Source organism: Hippopotamus amphibius, chromosome 6, assembly GCF_030028045.1.
Source record: "Hippopotamus amphibius kiboko isolate mHipAmp2 chromosome 6, mHipAmp2.hap2, whole genome shotgun sequence".
In the NCBI taxonomy this organism is placed as follows: Eukaryota; Metazoa; Chordata; class Mammalia; order Artiodactyla; family Hippopotamidae; genus Hippopotamus; species Hippopotamus amphibius.
Window position 1 is genome coordinate 116,864,289 of NC_080191.1, and position 21,335 is coordinate 116,885,623.

Consider the following 21,335-nt stretch of genomic DNA (forward strand, 5'->3'; position numbering starts at 1 on the left):
GCAGCAAAATCATCACTGAAAGTAGTAAAATTTGATAATTCAAATGGTAAAATAATGTTAATTTGTATGCCAGAGTTGCATAATAACATTTAATTTTGTTATTTACAGTGGAAAACAACTTATATTGTGAACTTATATTTTACAACTTATATTGTGAAAAACAATAAAAAATAGCTAAACAGCCACAAAGCTAACTAAATTCCTGTGTAGCTTTTAGAGATAATAGAAAGATATTGGAGAGATACTGAGATTGTCAGAAAATTTGGTTCTCAGAGTTGGTCATGGTACCTAGCAGGTGTTTGAGTTTTTGTAAGATACTTAAAATTTTTTGTTATGCAGTTTTCCATTTTGAAATGAGGTTTCCATTATAAAATGAGGCTGCAGTGTTGTTCTCCCACAACATTTTCTCACTGATAGACCAGACAAGAATATTTTGTTAAAACTTTCCTGTCCATACTTTATAAGATGAAAAAAACAGGTGATATAAGTATTTTTCAAATTAAAAGTACTCTCCTAGTTGAGACTCATCAGACAACCTCTACAGTTCTTATAAGTTGAAAATTCTAAATTTGTCACTTTAAAAACTGGTCAAATAATAGCTGCTTCTGGTAAATTCCAGTAAACCAGATTGTGTACAACAGAGTGTTTAGCTCACTCACTTGTGAAGTGTGGCAACTGCTTCTCGTGTCTTGATCTGGTCCAATCCAAATGTAAGGGCAAAGCGACGTGCCAATTCTTTAATGCCACTGACATGGGCAGATGTCCTATCTAGGTTGGGACCCTGCTCTTGAACAAGTTCATTAAACAACTGGTAGGAAGAAAAAATAAAGAGGAAAAAACCTATAGCTAAGAAATATTTATTTATTGTTAAAATAGGTAATTAAAAAATATTTAAAAGGCATATGGTGAAATACATATTTCCCTCCTTGTATTAACAGTAGTCACACTGTTCCCCTTCTCCAGGTTATCTACTATTACCTACTATTCTTTAGCTCATTTTCATGCTAGTTGTGTGATTAAATGCAAGCCAGAATTTATTTCTTTTTTACCAAAAAGGAACACATTTTGGGATGGGAAAAGGAAATATGTTTACAAAAATATATTCTGTATTCATAAACATCTATGTATTCTTTTTGTTGTTTTCACAGGAATGGCAATATATGAAATACAGGGTTCAGAACTCCGTTTTTTCACTTACTACATATTAGACAAGAACATTATATAAAAGACCATTAAAATATATGGGGTGATTTTTCCTACCCAATAACAAAATATACGAAAAAGTTCTTAAACTGAGTGAAGGGGTTTTATAATTACATACACATTACATACACTGTGTCAAAATAACAGAAACAAAACTCTGGAGTACTAAAGAATATAAAAGCAATCATCATTCTGCCACCAAAGTTAAACACTTACACATATATGCCTTCCCTTCTATTATGAGAGATGAATAGTCCAAGCTTTCACCTAAAGCCACTCCCTCTTTCTATGTACTGAATCTCACTGTTCTCTACCTACTTAGTGGTTTGGTCCTGTGCTACTGCTTCTTCCTACATCATCAACGATTCCTTCTCTGTTAGATGCATGCATCTTAAACAACCAACCAACCAACCAACCAACCCTAACTTCTTAATTCCATCTCCTCTGCCAGCTACCAACACATTTTTCTCATTCTCTTTACAAAAAGATCCTGAGAAGTATTGTTTACATTTGTTTTCCTCACTTCCTCATCTCCCAATCTCTCAATTCACTCTAATTACACCATTTCACTGAAATAGCTCTTATTTTCCATTATTTATGTTGTCTGCCTTTTTAGGTTTCGTTAGCAATAGCCTGGCTTGAACTACTTACTCTGCCATGACTAGAAACAGCAGTTCTTCCAAAGATTTTCAAATTTATTCATAGGTAATTGTTTATAAATTCTTAAACTTTAAAACGTTTTCACAAATAATTTTACACAATAGCCTTAAACTTTAAAATTTACATTTAAAATAAACACAAAGAATATATTTCATTGCACAAAATTCAATGAGTAAGTTCTCTTTTCTCTTTCACATTATAAATCATTCTTCTCTCCAAATATAATCAGTGTTAAAGTCTGAAAGTTTTCTAGACCAGTTTAGATACATTAATATATTAAAGTTTTAACTTTTACATAAATGGTATTGTACTATATATTCTGTCCTGAAACTTGCTATTTTTCATGTAATATTTTGCCTGAAAAATGTCTTAGCTACTTCAGAGTATCAGTTTATTTAACTATTCCTGTTGGTGGACATTTAGACTATTTCCAATTTTGCAATATTACACAGACTGCTGCAATAAAACATCTTTCACATACATGTTTTTGTGCACACCTGCATATATCTACATAGATACTTAAGTAGGAAAAATACTAGTTTAAAAGGAATGCATATCTTAAATTTCAAAATATACTGCAAAATTATATTCCAAGAAGGTAAAAGCAATTGCTTTCACAAGGGACCTTTCCTTGCCACATCTTTAACAATTACTGGTACTATCATTTTAATTCATGCCAGTCTATTCAGCAGTGATAAATGTCTTGTTTCAGTTTGTATGATATTAATTATTAATGAAGTTATGCCTCTTTTCATATGTTTATTGCTTTATAATGTTTCCTCTTCTAAAAAGTGGCTTTTCATTTGTTCACTTTTGTATGGCATTTATTTACCTTTGTTACTGATATGTAGGATTTGCTATGTATGATTAAAAATACTTTCCCACAGTCTGTCACTGATTTTTAAATTTTGTTCAGAGTGCTGGTTGATGTATAAATCTGTTCAAGTTTATATCTATATCATCAGTTTTTTACATTTTGGCTTCTTTCCTTGGAGGACTTCCCTACTCCAGGATATAAAAATATCTTTTTATTTTCTTTTTAAAAATTTATTTATTTATTGGCTGTGTTGGGTCTTTGTTGCTGCACATGGGCTTTGTTTAGTTGCAACGAGCGGGGGCTTTTCTTCATTGTGGTGCGTGGGCTCCTCATTGCTATGCCTTCTCTTGTGGTGGAGCAAGGGCTCTAGGTGCATGGGCTTCAGCAGTTGCGGCACACAGGCTCAATAGTTGTGGCTCATGGGCTTAGTTGCTCTGCAGCATGTGGGATCTTCTTGGAGCAAGGATCAAACCCGTGTCCCCTGCATTGGCAGGCGGATTCTTAACCACTGCGCCACCTAGGAAGTCCCTTTATTTTCTTATAAACTTTTAATTTTTAACATTTATATATAATCCACTTAGTAGTTATTTTGGGTACATGTTAGGTAGGGCTATTTATAGCCATTTCTCCAAATACATAGTCAATGGACCCATCACCTACTGAATAGGCCCGGTCCTTTTGCCACTGACCTTTATTATAGGGTAAATATATACATATATACATATATATATATTTACCCTATAGCCATCCCCCACCCTGCCATCTCTACATTAATACTAGGCATTTACTAGAAATCTAATTTAGGCAATACATGTGACATATTTTCTTCTTTGGATATTACTGTTGTCCCTTCCCTTATTACATACTTCTAAAATATATTTTTATATATTTTCTTTAAAAATGATTACTTTTTAAGTATCCAATTTGACACTTCATCTGGTTTAAGAGTAGATCACCTCAGGATTTCATCTATTTGAAATGTGAACTATAGGACTGTCTTCCTAAAGAAAAGACACATAACACATCTTTGTACCAGAAAGTATCCACAGTAATGTATTAATGACCTAATTTAAGTGAGGTAAGATACCTAGCACATAATAATAAGCTCATGGAAGTACTCGATAATATTAAACGCTACTCTTCATCTCTTTCCTTTCAATTTTCTTACCTGCTGTAAACTGAGAATGAGGGTCTTGGCACACTGAATTTTATCAATCTGCCTGGTTTTACTCAGTGTTTCCTTAATAATATCACCATAGTCATTGTAATACTGTTAGGAAAAAAAACATAGCTTTAAAACTGTTGACATTTCATGAGATAAAGAATAGGCGTGATGAAAGAAATGGAAAGGGGAGTATAGAGGTGTTTAATTTTTCATCTTAAAACCTACTGAAAGTTAAAAGATAATTGTCTAAAGTTAAAGGAATAAACATTTGACATTTAAAATTATGAAATAACTAATAATAATAAAAGTAAAAAACTGGGAATTCCAAGAGGAGAAGAGATACACGTGAGCAAAATTCCTCATTTTTTACAACATGGATTCAATAGACACCACTTAAAAGGTGACAAATCAAGAAACAGAACTCAGAAACATCCTGAAGAACTAAAACCAAAAGAGATAAAATTGCTTTCTTCTGGGGAGTGGGCCTAAATAAGGGAAAGGACAGATTACAGCAACAGATTTAACTTTTCACTGAATACTTTTGTGCACTCATTTCCCTCCCATGTCTATATTTTACTTTTATAATATAAAAAAAAAATACTGATTTCTTCAATAGTGACTGAGAAAAATTCAACTAATTTCTTTATAATTCAATTTTTTGACACAGGACTTAAAGTTTTCCTTGTGAATAAATAACTAGGAAAAACTTTGAGACCATTAAGTCTGGATGTTATTTCCGAGCTAGAGCCTAAAACCTATAACCTATAACCTATGTAAGGAAGTGAATATATCAGCTTGACAACTGGATTTTTATGATCTTCAACAAGATGGGTATACTTCCATGATGTGAAGTGCAAAAAAAGGAAGGCAAAAAAGGGGAAATATCTCAAAAGAATCACCCTTTCAGTGTAATTAAAAATTTATCTCAATGCAGATAAAAAGAGAAAGATTTTAGGACAGGGAGGGTGGGGATATGGGGATATATGTATAAACACAGCTGATTCACTTTGGTGTACAGTAAAAACTGGCACAACAGTGTAAAGCAATTATATTCCAATAAAGAGCTTAAAAAAAAAAGATATATGAGAACACTAAAGTGGTTCAACAGGTAGATCAACAATAAATTCAAATTTTTAATGATCACATAGAGAAATGAGGCAAAAAGCCAAATAGACAAGGATATATAATAAAGAATTGCAAACAACCATTAGAATATTAACAAAAAAATTAAAGCCTACAATGAACAGAGGGGTGTAAAAATTGCTAAGGATGATAAAAGTTTTGGGTAAAGCTTATTTCTTGAAACCAAGACAGTATTGCTAAGGGATGACAAGGAAAAACATGGTAAGCTCATGTTTATCCAACCAAATCCTGTTTAGGACATTACTTTGGAAGCCTTCTCTGGTTGCTCACTTAAGTCCCTCTATATATCTGTGCTTGCTTTGTAATTTATACATCTGTCACTACAATGATCATGCTGAGGCTTTATGGTCTAGTGGAAAGAGCTAATAAACTTTTAAGCTAGACAAACCTAAAATCAAATGCCAGTTTTTGCTATTTTAATAGTTGTGTGATCTTCGAAAGTTATTTAACCTCTCTGAGCCTTAATTTCCTTACGTGTAAATAAAGATATTATTTCCTAACTCACAGAGTTACTATAATCAACAAAGATAACGTAAAAGCCTTAGAACAATGTCTCAAATATAAATGGCATAGAACATAGGCAGCTATTCATCATTAGCATGTTATATTGTGTTTACATTTCAGTTTCTCTGTTAATATATAACCTCGTTAGTGCAGAAATCATGTCCTCTTTAAATCTCTGGCTACTAACACAGTGCTTATCACATTGCAGTTGTTTAGCAAAATATGATGACTTAGTTACTACGTCATAACTAGAACTGGACCTAAACATAGATAAAGACACAAGTGAGTCAATGGCATACACAATATTCTGAACATGGGCAAAATAAAATACTATCTCTAACATAAGAACAAGGCAAAAATACGTAAACTGAGAAGTGTGCCTGTTAGGCTATATCATAAAGATTTTTGAGTACTGCTTTTCTCGAGGGTCAGAAGAAAATGGAGCTTGTAGACAGGAGAGCAGCCATGAAGGAGACTACCCATCAAAATCCTGTCATACAAAGAATGGTGTAAAACCCTTTGACATCTCCCTTAGGAGAAAAACCCCAAGTTCTCACACGTCTCACACCGCATATAAGGTCTAACCTGTCAGTTTCTTTAAATCTTTCCTCTGGCTCCATTCTCATAGGCAATCTGTGTTGCTATATCAAATTACTTGCATTTCCCCCAAGCAATTCATTTCCTTTGTGTCTTCGTACATGAAGTCCAATCTGCTTAAAAGTTCTCCCACTACTTCTTTGCTTGAGTAATTTTTGCTTATCATCTCAGACTTAGTTCGGAAGGCACTTCGAAGCACTTTTCATTAACCCTCATATTTCTTAAGAGTGAGGTATCTGTTTTATATATCCAGGAACCCCTAATTCATACCTCTATCACACTGTATAAATGCAACTGTCTAATTACTTGACTATCTCCAGCTTTAGACCACTTTTGAGCAGACAATTAAAAATCTCTGTAACTTCAGTGCCTGGAAGGTGGCATGGTACACAGTAGGCATACTTATAAATGTATCTGAAGAGATGTCATATGGAAGAGAGTTAGCCTTCTTCCATAAGAAGAGTCCATGGCCTCATGGAAATAAAAAGGCATTCTTTCATATAAATGTAAGGAACTCCTACTTTATGAAATTGAAAGAATGGTACAGCGTGATAAAAAGCTTGTATATAACAGAGAGATTTTAAATATTTCAGAAAATCAATAATATTTAGGTAAAAGCTGTCAATTTTAGCTTATCCATCATCCTTTCACTTTTAATTACAAATTTCTCTGCTACTTAGGTGGAAGGAGAAAAATAAGAATATGAAACTACTATCTTAATAAATAAATATCCTTTTACCCACTAAAAAAAAAGACTATGAAACTATACCTTCATGTAGTGTTTAAAGATGTCTGCAGCTGCATGCATGTCAACAATATCGTAGATGATAAGTTTGCTGAAGGCAGCCAGCAGGTTCCTTCTCTTATGTAAGGCCTCAATTTTATTAGCTTCATCTTCTTCATCACCCTCTACCCACAGAAAATAAATTAGTTATGAACTCTGGCCCTTTATCCAAGGTAAAACAATGTAGATAATCTATATAATAAAAAAACAGCTTATAACTTTACAAATAGGTACAATTCAGTTTTAGATGGGATAAAAACTATTAGTTATACTGATTATTTTAGGGTGCTATATTTAGTTACACATTTGTTAAACACTTAGTAGGCATTAAGGTTTCTAGCTTCTATGAGATCATCAGAGCAAAGACTGAGTAAAGATAAACCATATATAGATTTTTTTTCTGATACTTTTGTCATAATAATACTGTTGTCTATTTTCCTTTAAAATGCTGTCTTTTCTTATCTGAATATTCCTTATGTGCTAATATATTTCTACAGAGAAGAAATTTCTGGAAAATTTTAAGACACAGAAAAAGTTTTCTTTTAGAAAAATATACGGGGAATAATGGAAATTATACAGACGTGTTAGTTTTCAGTTCTTGTCCTAAACATGGTAACACTGTAAGCTGAGAAATAAAGTATATTTGCAAACCATATTATGTACATACACATTTTCTGAAAACCTTATCAATGCTTTCAAACAAGTAGTGTTTATTCCTCATGTTTTAGATTCTCAGGCCCTACTGGCTTCTCTATTTTTAATCCCAAGAAAAATTTTTCCACAAGGCTCCAGACAATAAAAGTTAACAGATTTGTTTCAGGCTCTGTGTTGACCCTCTCATGTCTTGGCCTGCCCTTATTTAGGGAAAGTGTTCTTTCTTCCCTTCTTCACTTGTATATATTCATTAAAAAAACTTACTCTCAACTTCTCTCTTCCCTTTCTATTAACTGGTCCTGCTGTGAAGCACCAATGCTTTGAGAAGTTGGAAATCCTTTTACTTAAGACGACTAGCAGGTAAATTTTATCTCCTGAAACTAATATGAACTCAAAAAAAGACCATTTTTTTCACAGTCCAGTATATACTAAAATGTTCTGTTAAATAACATTCTAAGAGCACCAGGTAGATCTGTGGATATGATATGCCACAGATCTTATTTTAGAGAGCTTAAATCATCTATTTCACAAATAACCTATTCTATATAATATTTATTTACAATTATTTATATTCAGTTTAATTTTGCTAAGTTTTCATTCTGCAGGCTCAGCACAATTTTGACATTATTTTAGCACTTAGTATCTTAGAGTCGCATTTTGTTAATTTAAGTAATATATGATCACTATTCAGGAACAGAAAGGATCTCAGATGCTTTCCTTTAGAAAAATTATGAACCTGAACGCAGTTCAATTAGAAAGAAACGTCTATCCTAAATATACATTTTACATATGTGGGAAATGACAAATGTACACAATTATTCATTATAGCATATTTTAAAATAGCAGAAAATTGGAAACTAGCCAAATGTCAATCAATATGAGATGAATAATGTAAATTATGCTATATTTAAATAATAAAATACTATGTAGCTATTATTAGAATAAGGAAGCTCTGTATGTAGTGATGGGGAAAGATTCTAAGGTACTATGTTAAAGGAGGGACACTTCATTGTGTATACTTTTATTCTTGTTGTTTTCTGAACTATAGGAATGTATTAACTTTTTTTAACAAGAGAAATTACAGTATTTTTTAGGATTGAATTTGAAAATTTTTTCTCACATCTTTTGGGATGGGTAAAACAAGATCAATATTGACAAAATGATAGCTACAAATACCCATGCTCTGGTTTTCCTCATCTTGGTCAATGAAAACATGATCCATCACAAAACTGAGGAGTTCAGACTGAAGTCCAGTATCTGGATTAAACACCAAAGGCTGAAGGCCCTCCCTGCCACCTGTCATTAATTGGTGGCTAAAAATCATCAAAAGATCACAGAGTAACATGAAAGCCTGGAATGCAAAGGAAATTAATCAGTAAAATATTGTACAAATATAGCTATAACTACAAATCAATGTTAATGAAAATATACTAAATTAAACACAGCTCAGTAACAGTACCATAATAGAATTCTGAGTATTCAAATTGCAGCTACTTAACTTTAATTTCCAAACTTAATAAAATTACTTTTTCTCATTACATACTAGTCATATTTAAGACTCTCCACTCTCCTAAATATAACCTATTTCTTTTACTTGGCTGTATTAACTCAAAACAGTTAAGAGATTTTGACTAGAACTTATTAAAAATGAGTTAAATTCAACTCTGGAAATACAAAATTGATACAATAAATTAACGACAGGTTGCAAATCAATCTTATACTGCATAATCAAATAATAAGCATAAATCTTAAGGCAAACTGTATAATTTAACAAATTACAATACAGCAATCTAAATTTGTAAGCTACTATTTTGGATTCCTCTTTAAAAAAATCTACTGTAAAGCAAAATTTCAAATAGTAGGTTAAAATTGATTTCAGGATCAATCACATAAAAACCAGTGACTAAAAGCTTCCCAACAAGTCTAATCACATACGGAACTTCCAATATATTTCCCCATAAAGAAGTATTACAGTTATGTTGCCAAATTTATCCTGTTTAACGGATGGTACAAAATAAACTTATGTCATTATAAGATTTTGTTATGGAATGATTGAGGGCTCTGATACCTCAAAACAATCCACTCACCCTCCCGAAAATTGACTTCTATGGGAAAACACAATTTTGCTCTGTATTTGGAGAAGACTGTATATTTGGCAGTTTACCTACAGCAAGAATTATGGCAGTTCATGCTCTAAGTACACAACCATGAAATACATAAATTTAGAAAGAGTCACTTGGAAAGAGGAGAGCATGAAAGGAATCCAGGGAAATATATATTTTTAACTGAGGCCATACTTTTGCATGTCACCAAACAGTGATGATGCAGAAACACTGAATTTTTGGCTTAAAAGTCCTGAGCTAGGTACTTTTAGAAAGCACTAGTTGAGTTAAGAAGGTTTAGAGAACAAGGTTTAGGAAAAAACATTTCTGTTTCCGTTTAAATTAGATGCTGAAAACTTAATAAAGAAGAGGCCTGTAATAATCTATTTGTAAGAAGAGATAGCAAAGGGTAAGTACTATTGTACTCTTTAACTAGATAGACTCTTTTTCTAGCCCAACATCATAATAAAAAACAATATGGAAAAGGTACATCTGTTTTATATAAAAGTACTTCCTAATAGAACAGTATAATTAAATAGTTCACAAAATCACTTTTAGAAAATGGTACTGCCTTGGGCTCCACTTTGATCCTCTTTGGTCTACGCCCCTTCCCAAGGGGTGAGGAGTCCATTGGACCAATGGGATATGCCCACCTGCAGCCCTACTTTACATCATTGTCCAGGTACAGGGATTCAAGAATTCCTTGCCATCACAGAGCTGATTCTGCTACCAGGGGCTGCACAGGCGTCTTTTCTAGACACACTGCATCCCCAGTGTGTACTCCTAGGCCCCAGGGTAGTCAAGGAGCAGCCATTTGAGGAAGTGATGCTGACAGTTTGGATATGTGGGCTGAATTGTTCACATACATAGGTGAGAAGTTCTACCTGGTATGGGAAAGAGCTGAAGGTGAGATGAGAAGAAGGTGGACCCTCTACCGGCTCCCCAACCTTCCAAGTTGTGGTATAGAACTCTTAGGAATCAAGAATTCTAAATTTGAACCTGACCTTCCAGGCCATTATGACAGGATACTTGTCAAGGTACAAAGACGTATAACAGGTTTGTTAGCTTACTTTGTAAGTTAAATATTCAGACATCTATACTCTTGTCCCAGGTCCCACAAATGTTAGGGATAAACCTACATGCTAAGAACTGCCATAAAAAATAACATCTTCTTTAGAAAAATTTACATCATCTTACTGTTCTTCAATACGTTTGAGTTATTTTTATTGAGAGCTCTTAGCTGACAATTTCTTACCTGTTCCTTCACTGGAGTATTAACATTAGATAGGCACTGTTGGCAAACAGCCAAAAAGGATTTCACTGTCTTCCTCAATACCAACAAATCCTCCTGTAAGACACATTCAAATTTGCAAGCATGAATTACAGTATCCTAGAAAAGTGATCCAGAAGATATAATAAGCAGGAAAATAGCCAAACTGGTTTATTGTTAAGGAAATTCATAAAACCAAATTTATTGTTGGGAACCAAATCATATAGTTATTTCCTAGTTATCTTAATGAAAGGGACAGCGAAACTGATAATCCCAAATACTCAGTTCTGTTTAGCTTTGGAATGCTCAGTATGACTTCCTCCAACATATTTTCCTTTATACATATGGTTTATGTAGGCTGATATTAAATTTTTTAGTCATTCCTCTAACAAATACTAGCTGGTAGTAAAGTGAGGGAGTGCAGCAGCATACTGAAAAAAAATCAGTTAAGCAATAAACATGTATTGAATTTCTCCCATATCTTAAGCACTGTAAAATGTCAAGGGGAAAAGATAAATAGTGTCCATGTTCTCAAAGGGTTAACATTTTAGTAGGGAGTTAGACCAATTAGAGAGTAATTGTTTAATTTTTTGGTATTAACTCTAACTGTAGCAGACAGAACTGAGTTGGGGGCAGCTTCACAGAAAGATGGGCTTTAATCTAAGATTGGATGGGTGAATAAGATTTAATCAGATGGCTATATAATATTTAATATGAAACATTTGAAAAGTATAAAAGGAAATTTAAATTTATCAAGTACCTATACTGTGCCAGGCCCTGGTATGAGGGCAATATAGATAATTTAATATTTATATTGCTTAGAAGTAGTTATTATTAGCAAGGGTTTGAAACCGGGACTGTCTGATACCAGAGCTCACATTCTTTTCACTGACTAATGAGCAAGACGCAGGCAGATAACTCAGTATTATATCAATATTTAAAACAGTAATGAAGAGTAATTAAATGAACATATAGGCTGATGTAGAAATCACTTTTAAAAAGTATTCTATGGAACTAAAATTCTTTAAGCTACTCTATTTTGTACAGATGACAGTACTTATTCTCTTTCAGGATCTTCACATCCCAAATAATACTTTAAAAATTATACATTTTATTTTGCTAAATTGAGTGCAATATTTAGAAGAAGGAATAAGATCATCTTGTGCAAAGTAGTAAAAAGGACACTGCCTCTAGAAGCTTTAATGTTCCTTCAGATGAACATCCAACAACCAAACCTCAACATTCCTTGAGCTTCTTTAATTTCAAAGACTCACAAAACATTAGGGGAACAAGAGAACAGGCAGCTGCAATAGACTGTAAGGAGTGCTATGCCGGAAAGCCTAACCCAGAGTCAAAAGTAGTCACAGAAGGGTTTCCAAAGAAGACAACATGTAAGACAAGTTCTGAACAACTAAAAATTATCTACCTATGCAGAAAGGTGTTCCAGAGGGCACAGAATGTTCAAAAGCCTGGAAAGACTGAGAGACTGTTAATTTATTGCGGTTGGGGATCAAATAGGGAGGAGAGTGGTAAGAGAAAACTGAAGAGAAAAAGAGGACCCATTTCCATTTATATGGGACACTAATTAAAATGCCATGTTAAATTATTTGCCTATTATCCTGTTGGCAAGAAGGATTTTTATCATGAAATAAAATGAAATGAATAAGGATTTTTATCATGAAATTGCTAAAAATTTATGTTAAAGAATCATATTCTAAGCAGAAGGGAGAATGATATAAAATATGGAGGCTAGTTAATAGTAAATATAATCTTCTGTTGAGGGCTTATTATGTACCAAATACTGTGTTCTAAGCAGCATAAATTTAAGTCTCACAATCACCCTATGAAGTAAGTGGTTAATATTCCTATTTTACAGATGAGGAAACTGAAGTTCTGAGCATCTATAGATTCTAAGTGATAAAGATCCACACCTAGGGTGATGTATCTGACTTTATCTAAAGCCCATGCTTCTAATCATTATTCCATAGTTTTCACATATTAACAAAGGCCATAGGAATACTCTAAAATGAGGGCCTGAAAATGAAATGTTGGCAGGAAAGATGTGAATAGAGTGAAGAGAAATTAAAGCAGCAGGATTGACAGAATTTAGGAACTAATCAGAACAGGGGATATTGATGTTACTCCTAAATTTCTAGGTAGTTGCCTACTAGATGGATTATGGTGTAAGTCACCAAGATAGTTAGCACAGAAACAAATGCTAAGGTAACAAGTTTGGCTTTAGAGATGATAATCTGCGATCCCTGAAAGACATCCTACTTGAGATGTCTAGTAGGCAGTTGGATGAGTTCAAAGTCCACGGTAAAGAATCTGAGCAAGAATAGAGATTTGAGAGTCTTCTACATTTAATTGGCAGCAGAAGCAATGGAAGTAAATGAGACTGGAGAAGAGAATATGTAAAGAGGTTGACAGAAGTATCGTGGGGAACACCAATATTTAACAGATGGATGAGAAAGAAGACCATATGAAGAAATCTAAGAAACGGTCTGAGAAGTAGGAACATAACTAGAATATGGCATCCCAGAGGTAAGGAAAGAAAACATTTAAAAATGAATGGAAGGGACTTCCTTGGTGGCACAGTGGTTAAGAACCCGCCTCCCAATGCAGGGGACACATGTTTGATCCCACATGCCATGGAGCAACTAAACCCATGCGCCACAACCACTGAGCCTGAGTGCTGCAACTACTGAAGCCTGTGCACCTAGAGCCTGTGCTCCACAACAAGAGAAGCCACCACAATGAGAAGCCTGAGCATCGCAACGAAGCGTAGCCTCCACTTGCTGCAACTAGAGAAAGCCCTGTGCAAAGCAATGAAGACCCAAGGCAGCCAAAAAAACCAAAAAATCAAACAAAAAAATGGAATTAAAAGGACTAAAGTCAAACCGCAATGGGTAGAAAGGAAGATAAGGAAGAAGGCAACTCTTTCAAAAATGTCTGACTGTAAAGAGTGAGAGAAAAATAAGATGGCTGCTAGAGGTCTTTTGCCGTCTTTGTTGACCTTTTTAGCAGAAAAGATTTGAGAATATGTGAATATGAGAATAAATAACTGAAAGGAAAACAAAAGGCAGGCCATGCTACTAACTAGCTATATGACCTTGGAGAAATTATCTTATATCTCAGGATTACAGATTTTAAAAATCTAGAAAAAAGATGGTTGAACTATATATTCTCTGAGGTTCTATAGCTTTCTGTGATTCTGCTGAATTAATCTAGGAACTCAAATGAGAACATACAGGTGCTAACTGGTAAACCTAGTATTCAAAGGATGAATGTTCACTGCTCCTGTTAGTGCCTAGAATAGTGCTTGGCACATGGACAGATGTTTAGTAAATATTTTCTGAATGAAATCCATGTAGACATAATACAGATGATACTACAATCCTAGGGACAAATATGTAATGTGTTCACTTCATCATACAATAAATATGGTTAAAAAAATGATGCTAGGAGATATTAATGCTCCTTTATTCCCTTAAATTTCATGGTTAGTGTGCAGTTTCAAGCAGTCTAGGGAATCAGCTATCTCTGGAGCTGGAGGCAAAAGACTCCTTTAAAAGTCAATCACAAAGCAACTGTGTCTTATGTAAAATGATTACCTGCCAATTCATCTGAGGAGCTGTAAATTTAACATCACAACTAACTAAGCAACCTACTGATTGCTTACTAATCAGTAGTAGCATTTTAAGAAGAAAGTGGAAATGGGAAGCAACCAAGGAAATAGAAGCTAAAGCAATAAGTTTAGCATAGATTTGGATGCAACCTAAATGTTCAATGCTCAAGGTAACTGTAGTCAGTTAAAATCCACTGAGAGAAATATAAGTACCAATAGGTTTAGGTAAATAAGCACAGATACTGTATATTTAAAAGAGTTGTATATTTAATCTCATACAGTAAATTCCTTTAAACAGCTGGGAATAGAATTTAGGTTCTTTTGGATTTCAGAACACAGTGCTTTATTCATCCCACAATTTTCCTACAAACTTCATTATCCTGGCATCTTACACTATACAAAGTTAACATTTATCGGCACTTACAGTATACCAGGCATAAATCTAAGCTTTTCACATATTAACTCAACTAATCCCCTAAACTGTGATGGGTATTGATATTGATATGAAGAAACAGGCACAGAAATGTTAAATCCAGGACCAAAGACACAGCTAGTAAGTGGAGTAGTAAATTAACCAAAGCACGTTGCCTCCAGGGTCTATGCTCTTAACCATTTTGCTATAATGACTTTCTATAATGCTGGAAAATTAATATATTGAAGAGACAGGCAGCACTATGCAGGTAAGAAATTTGAAACTCAAATTACTCAAATATATTTATATATAAACAAGAACGCCAGTCAACCCAAAAGACACTGAAAAAGAACAACCCAAGAGCAAGGTATGCTAATTATCTACACTGCAATTAAGGGAGTGTCTCTGACACTTTAAACACAATGGAATTCTACTAAAATAAATTCTTTCTAGCCACAGTACTCGAATTATAGGGATGAAAACTGAAAGCAAAGAGTAATCTCCTCTCTCAGTCCATACAAGAGAATGTAGACTAAGTACATGGTGCTTCCTTTCAAATGTTTTTTCCTAGATGAAACCAGTATGTTCTCTTATTTTCAGAAAGCAACTTGGTGTGAAGAGCTCTTTTTCCTAAATTAACTATGGGAAGGAATTCAAATAGCTTAGGTGAGAAGATTACACTGGAATTCAAATTATAATATCTTGGCTATATTCTTTTGTATCTGTTTTGCAAGTAGCTTCACTAGCCTGGCTAAAATTTCTTTTGCTTCCCTGTAGATCTAGTTAAACCAAGAATTAGAAAACTGAAACCCAATATGTTCAAATGTGAAAGGACTAAAAGAGTTTCAGTTCTTCAGTTATCTACTGACAAAAATAAGAGAAACCTCTCTCAATGAATTAAGATGATGTTTTAAAAATACACCCTGGTCAGCAAAATCTCAACAATGAGGACTCCCAAATAAGGTTGGCACAATTAAGATGGTGAATTTATTATACAAAGCTGTATTAGAAGTTTTCTCAAAGGTACAAAGGCTCAAACTTGACTTACCCTAACATCTTGGGAAGAAAAAACAGATCTTAAATGTATATTACCCCTTAAAGAGCCAAGCATCCCAATACATTTATAGTTAGTGAGGAAAGATAAGGGTTTAATTCCTAAACACACAAAACATGCAGATTTTAAATGGGTGATTTCATTTTGTATCACAATTTTATGTGTCTAGAGGAAGACTCATTTTAGCTTTCCTTTTATCCACAACTATGAAATACCATTATGATAGTCACAGCCAGAAACTGAAGCCATGGAGAAGCCCGCAGTAAATACATAAAACCAGTTCAACATTATCTGACAAATATACATTTTTAGAATGGGCAGAAATATAACAGGATAAAATTGTGAAATAAGGACCTAGATCAGGCCAAAGCTCTTAGAATACGAAAATAAAGCCTGTTAAGAATTTAGCAATCAGTTTTCACGATAAAAATGGGGCATAAAACTAAACTAGTTACAAACAAGACCAAGGGGTTACCTTACTAAGGCCAGGGACTGGCAAACTTTTTGTGTAAAGGGTCAGATAGTAAATATTTTAGGCTTTGTGGGTCATAATGTCTGTGTTCGAACTACTTAACTCTGCCACTGGAGGAAGAAAGCAGCCCTAGTCAGTACATACATGAATGAGCATTGCTGTGTTCCATTAAAACTTCACTTACAAAAACAGGTGTCTGGCCAAATCTGACACAAGGGCTACAGTCTGTCCAGCCTGTACTAGGCTATAAAGCTCTTTGGAGGTATAAACTGTGTTCTGCTTTTCTGTACTTAGCATCGTTACTAACATATAATGAGGCTCATTAAATTATTTTTCAGCTCAACGAAGTCACTGTTCATAGTAAATGTGAAAGAAACATATGTAACTAAATTCATTTACTTGGGACACATCAGTGGGCAAGAGATAAAAAAAAGTCTCACCAGTGTGGTAGGGTAAATCCTATGGAATATTTTTGAAACTGCTTTCTTGTATGCATAACTGTTACTAGCTTATTTTTTGAGGGTAAGGAGAGAGTGTGCCACTTTGTGAATACACAGTAAAATAACTATTGGATTTTTAAACCCCAAATGTAATACCTAGTTTTCAATGTTGCTGCTGTTCTTGGCGATCTGAATCCCCACCTGCTGACTCCTGCCATTGCCTCAAAGGCTAATCCACTTATGATCCAGGAACCCTTACGCTGCCTATGGTAGTTCCAAAACATCTTCTGATTTCTCTTTTCTGTGGTGTACAAAGATGAAGGAAGCTAAAGGAGGAGTCAGAGGAACAGGGGAAAAGTAGTGACTATTAGGACCAAAGCGAGAGATTTGAATTCCCAAATTTTTCAAAATACAGATGGAGGACAAAATCTACCATGCTGTATTCCAAACCTATACTAGATATTGAGCATGTTTACGTGCTCCCATAACCTTATAAAATAGTTCATTTAGTATTAATCTTTGGTTTTGGCAGGGGAGACGATTAGGAAGGCACAGACTAGGACTGCAATTTAATGCCACTGAAACAAGTTATTGTTGACTGAAACATTTCTTTTAATTTTCCCAACAACCAGCAGTGACTATCTCATATTAGGAAACTGAAGTTCAAATGTGAAGTAACTTGCATACCTTTGTCACAGGTGTTAAGAAACAGAGCCAAAATTCAAGCTTGAATTTAACTCCAAAGACCATGCTCTAACACAAAAAATGCTGGAAATATATCCTATTTATAAACTGGGAGCTTCTTATATACATAAATTAGATTAGCAACAAGAAGTCATTTAAACAAATACCTAGTAATTACAAAATGACCGCTGGAAAAACATTCTCAAAATAAAAATCCTACTGTGGAAAGGAAAAGGCATTACTTTATCAGGGAATATTAAATAGGTTAGAACACGTATTTCCTTTTATTCAAATAAATGTCCTGACAGGAAAGTAAACTTCTTTTATCATTAATTTTGGTGGAGAAAGATCTCCAATCTCTGTACTGAAAAGTGGGAAGTGTTATGTTTTGTTTAAATATTCTTAATGTCGCTTTAAGCCTCTAATAAACTCAGTTAAAACACATTTTTACATTATAATAATTATTTAGCATAGATCTTCTCAGTCCTAGCTCATTACTTAGATCCTGAGGTATTAAATATCTTAGGCGTTAAGAGTATTTATAAAGTGGTACTTTAAAGACCACTGTCCCTGTGTAACTAAAAACAGGATCCAACTGGACAGGCTAGTGAATCTGAGGAAGCCTTATGCTGTCATTCAAGGGGTAGAAAGGTATTCCTTACCAGAAAGCAAGCTCCAAAAGTGGAGGCCCAGGAACAGGGTTGCAAACACAGCATGGAATTCTTAATAGAATGTTGGAATCGTGACTTGTAAGTTCTCTTCTAAGCTGAACATATTTACTTCTCATTTCCAGAGGTTTTTAGAATGTTAGAGTTGGATAAAATTTTGGACAAGTTCAGAGTTCAGTATAAACAGCCATCTACTTATATATTCCAGATTTTTAAAAAAGAACATTTAAGAGCTGAACAAGAAATGAATATAAAACAAGTCCTGGATCTTTCTCTCCTAACTTTCCTAGACCAGCCAATTAGGCACTTGAGAGAGGACATAGTATTGATAAAAACACAGCTATCAAAGAATGGCTCTGAAGTCATGGACCAATCAAAAGGAAAGGCTTAAAACTAACTAGATAGTTACTGAGGATAGACTTCTCAAGACATAAAAAGTAGGGAGAAAAGATCTAGAGAATGAAGTAAAATGGTTATATACTACTAAAAATTTATTCCTAGAGGGACAGCTATTATTTCCAACTCTTGGCCTCATACCCTTCTCCTTCAAAGCAGTTAACTCTGCAGATGGAAAGGTACTACCTATATTTTGTTATTATAGGAATTTGGGGGCAAGGACCTGAGTGAGCTATCTCTTTCTTATTCATTGCCATTTAAAGAACTGGGAAGGGGAAAGGATGAGGTCTAGAAAGCAGCCTATAGATTTTTATACATAGCAAGGTTAAACGTGTCTCCTCATGGGGCTTGGCCACCCTTCTTCACCCTAACTTCTCCTTTCCCCAGTTAGTTTGGAGGTAAACAAGTTGAAATTTGCAGAGGAGAACCTTCAGTCAAGAGGGTAATGGAGGGACAAATTCTGCAGTAAACATGCTATACTACTCAATAATAATTTCACTTGTAGCTCCCTGAGGGATATAGATTTTCTTAAATTTAAAGACTCAGGGATAAGGCCTGGGTCCAGAATGCAGGGATATTTGCCCCAGGCCATTCCTACTGCTGTCTAGAATAGAAGCATGCAGGTTAAGGCAGAGAGCACTACAAATTTAAGACTACAGAGAGTAGGACAGCTCCTCCCAGAAGGAAAAAAAAATTGAGGATAAATTCTAGATCCCCAGGCCAAAAAAAGGCAATAGGGGCATTAGTCCTAACTCTTATTTACCTGGCTCTTTAAATGTCTTTGTATATGTCCAGAAGGAGCTGAAGGAAGAAGGATGTTTTCTGCTACAGAGAAGAGAAACTGAAGGCTGCTTCTACAGGACCAGCACTAGGGGGCACCGGAGCAAAGTATACTGAGCATGACCTGTGAGACTGCCAAAGAGCTTCAACTCTGGAAATTAGGGGAACAGAGGAAATACCCATTGGTGAAACCCAGTGCACTTCCATTTCAAATAAAGATCTAATCCTGTTCTCGATACAGTCTTCTCATATACTTCATTTTGTAGAATACTGTTTGCTGTTGAGTTAAATTATAATTTGAATTTAAATTTAAAATATAACTACCATTCATAATCCCCCAAATGACAGTGTTCATGACAATAGAGAAGAAAAATAAATTTTAGAAAGTACTCTCTAAAGAGCAATTTGGCAATATGTATTAAGCCTTAAAAGTATGTACAATCTTTGACCAAGCAATTCCATTTCTAAGAATATAAGATGAAACAATGCAAAACACAGAACAAGTTTTTGCACCAGAATGTCCATCATAGAATTAACTTTTCAGTTAAAATGTTTAAACAACCTAAATATCCAAGAGAGGAGAGTGGTAAAATAAATTATGTTATAGCCACACTATGGACTACCATGCATACATTAAAAATATTATCTATAAACATTCAATAAATGAAGAAAATGTTATGTTAACTGAAGAGGAGACAAAATTATAAATATATCACGGTCTCAATGAGATTGAAAAACATGGAAGAAAAAGTACTGAAAGAAAATACGCCAAAATATTAACAGTGGTTACATTAACAGGTGGTAAGATTTGGAAATTTTATTTTATGTATATAGTTTTTACAATGAACACATAGTCAAGTAAGAAAGCTCAAATTTATGAAAACCATTCTCTCTTATATTTTACACCCAAAACAAATAAGAATAATTTATTAATTAAAAATGAAAGTGACCTCTTCAGAGATTTAAATGAACTTCTATAAATATAACAATGAATAGAGAAAAACAGAGCAGTCAGGTGGCCAGCTCCCTCACCAGATAAATGGCTCATTCTATATTAACATAATTATTCAACAACAAGAAACCAAAATTAATTCATGTAATGAGACTTTCAAGTTGTTACAAATGTTAAATATATAGACCCTAAGGGTCTGCTGTATTACATTTGAATTTTAGCAAACAAATTAAAAGGGAAATAAAAAGACAGAGAATTTCAGGTGCACCATTAGCAAAGTCTTCCGTATACTTTAAGCCACTGACATTACAAACTGAACCATTTAAAATCACAATAATTTCTCATTTAAATACCTTTAAGGATACAGAATGATGAAAGAAAACTGCCACCTGACTTAATTTTTCAGTACTCAACTAATAACTGATAACTGATATTGCTAGTTTGTGTTCAGTGAGGAGTTAACCATTGTGTCCTTAGAAAATGTGCTTCTAAAAAAATCAACTACAACAAAAGTCTATAAAAGTATTTGTATTAAAAGCTTAATAATACAAGATAAGAGTACTAATAGAAAGACAATAGACTGAGATTCAAAAGACTTGTGCTGTTAAGTCTGTGACTTTAGAGAAGTCTCAATTTTTAAGTATTAGGTTCCTTATCTGTAATAAGGGATTACAACATCCACTTCACAGGATTATAAGCAGATTTAATTAGAGCATTTATATTAAAGTGATTAACAAAATGTAAAATATCAACATGGTAAAAATAACAATGTCCCCTTCTAGGCCTTACCTAAAACAAATAGGTTTCATCAGATTATTTCCAAATTCCTTTATAGTTCTAATATTACACTTATAAACAACGGAAGAATGCTGCTATAGCAAATAAGATACAGAACACACTAAGCACTTTTCTAGTATTTATCCAAGTCCAACAACTCAGTGAGTTATATG

At 34.0% G+C, this 21,335-nt stretch overlaps 2 protein-coding genes across 9 annotated transcripts in view; one reads left to right on the forward strand and one right to left on the reverse strand.

Annotated features, from left to right (window-relative positions):
- Positions 1–19,648, forward strand: part of PCCB (propionyl-CoA carboxylase subunit beta) — a 111,172-nt gene extending 91,524 nt beyond the window's left edge. For 2 of the 5 annotated variants that reach the window (XM_057738190.1, XM_057738192.1), the window contains one exon: positions 19,449–19,648. In XM_057738190.1, the coding sequence (XP_057594173.1) occupies positions 19,449–19,498 (50 nt within the window). In that variant the 3' untranslated portion in view covers positions 19,499–19,648. Of the gene's footprint in view, positions 1–7,837; positions 7,888–19,448 lie in introns of those variants that run through there. The other 3 variants (XM_057738193.1, XM_057738189.1, XM_057738191.1) reach the window with 3 other exon arrangements.
- STAG1 (STAG1 cohesin complex component) overlaps positions 1–21,335 on the reverse strand; it is a 401,388-nt gene that overhangs the window by 14,933 nt on the left and 365,120 nt on the right. For 3 of the 4 annotated variants that reach the window (XM_057738184.1, XM_057738185.1, XM_057738188.1), the window contains 5 exons: positions 10,885–10,977; positions 8,704–8,878; positions 6,859–6,998; positions 3,849–3,950; positions 660–808 (listed from right to left, as the gene is read on the reverse strand). In XM_057738184.1, coding sequence (XP_057594167.1) covers positions 660–808; positions 3,849–3,950; positions 6,859–6,998; positions 8,704–8,878; positions 10,885–10,977 — 659 coding nt within the window. The remainder of the gene's footprint in view (positions 1–659; positions 809–3,848; positions 3,951–6,858; positions 6,999–8,703; positions 8,879–10,884; positions 10,978–21,335) is intronic. The other variant, XM_057738186.1, reaches the window with a different exon arrangement.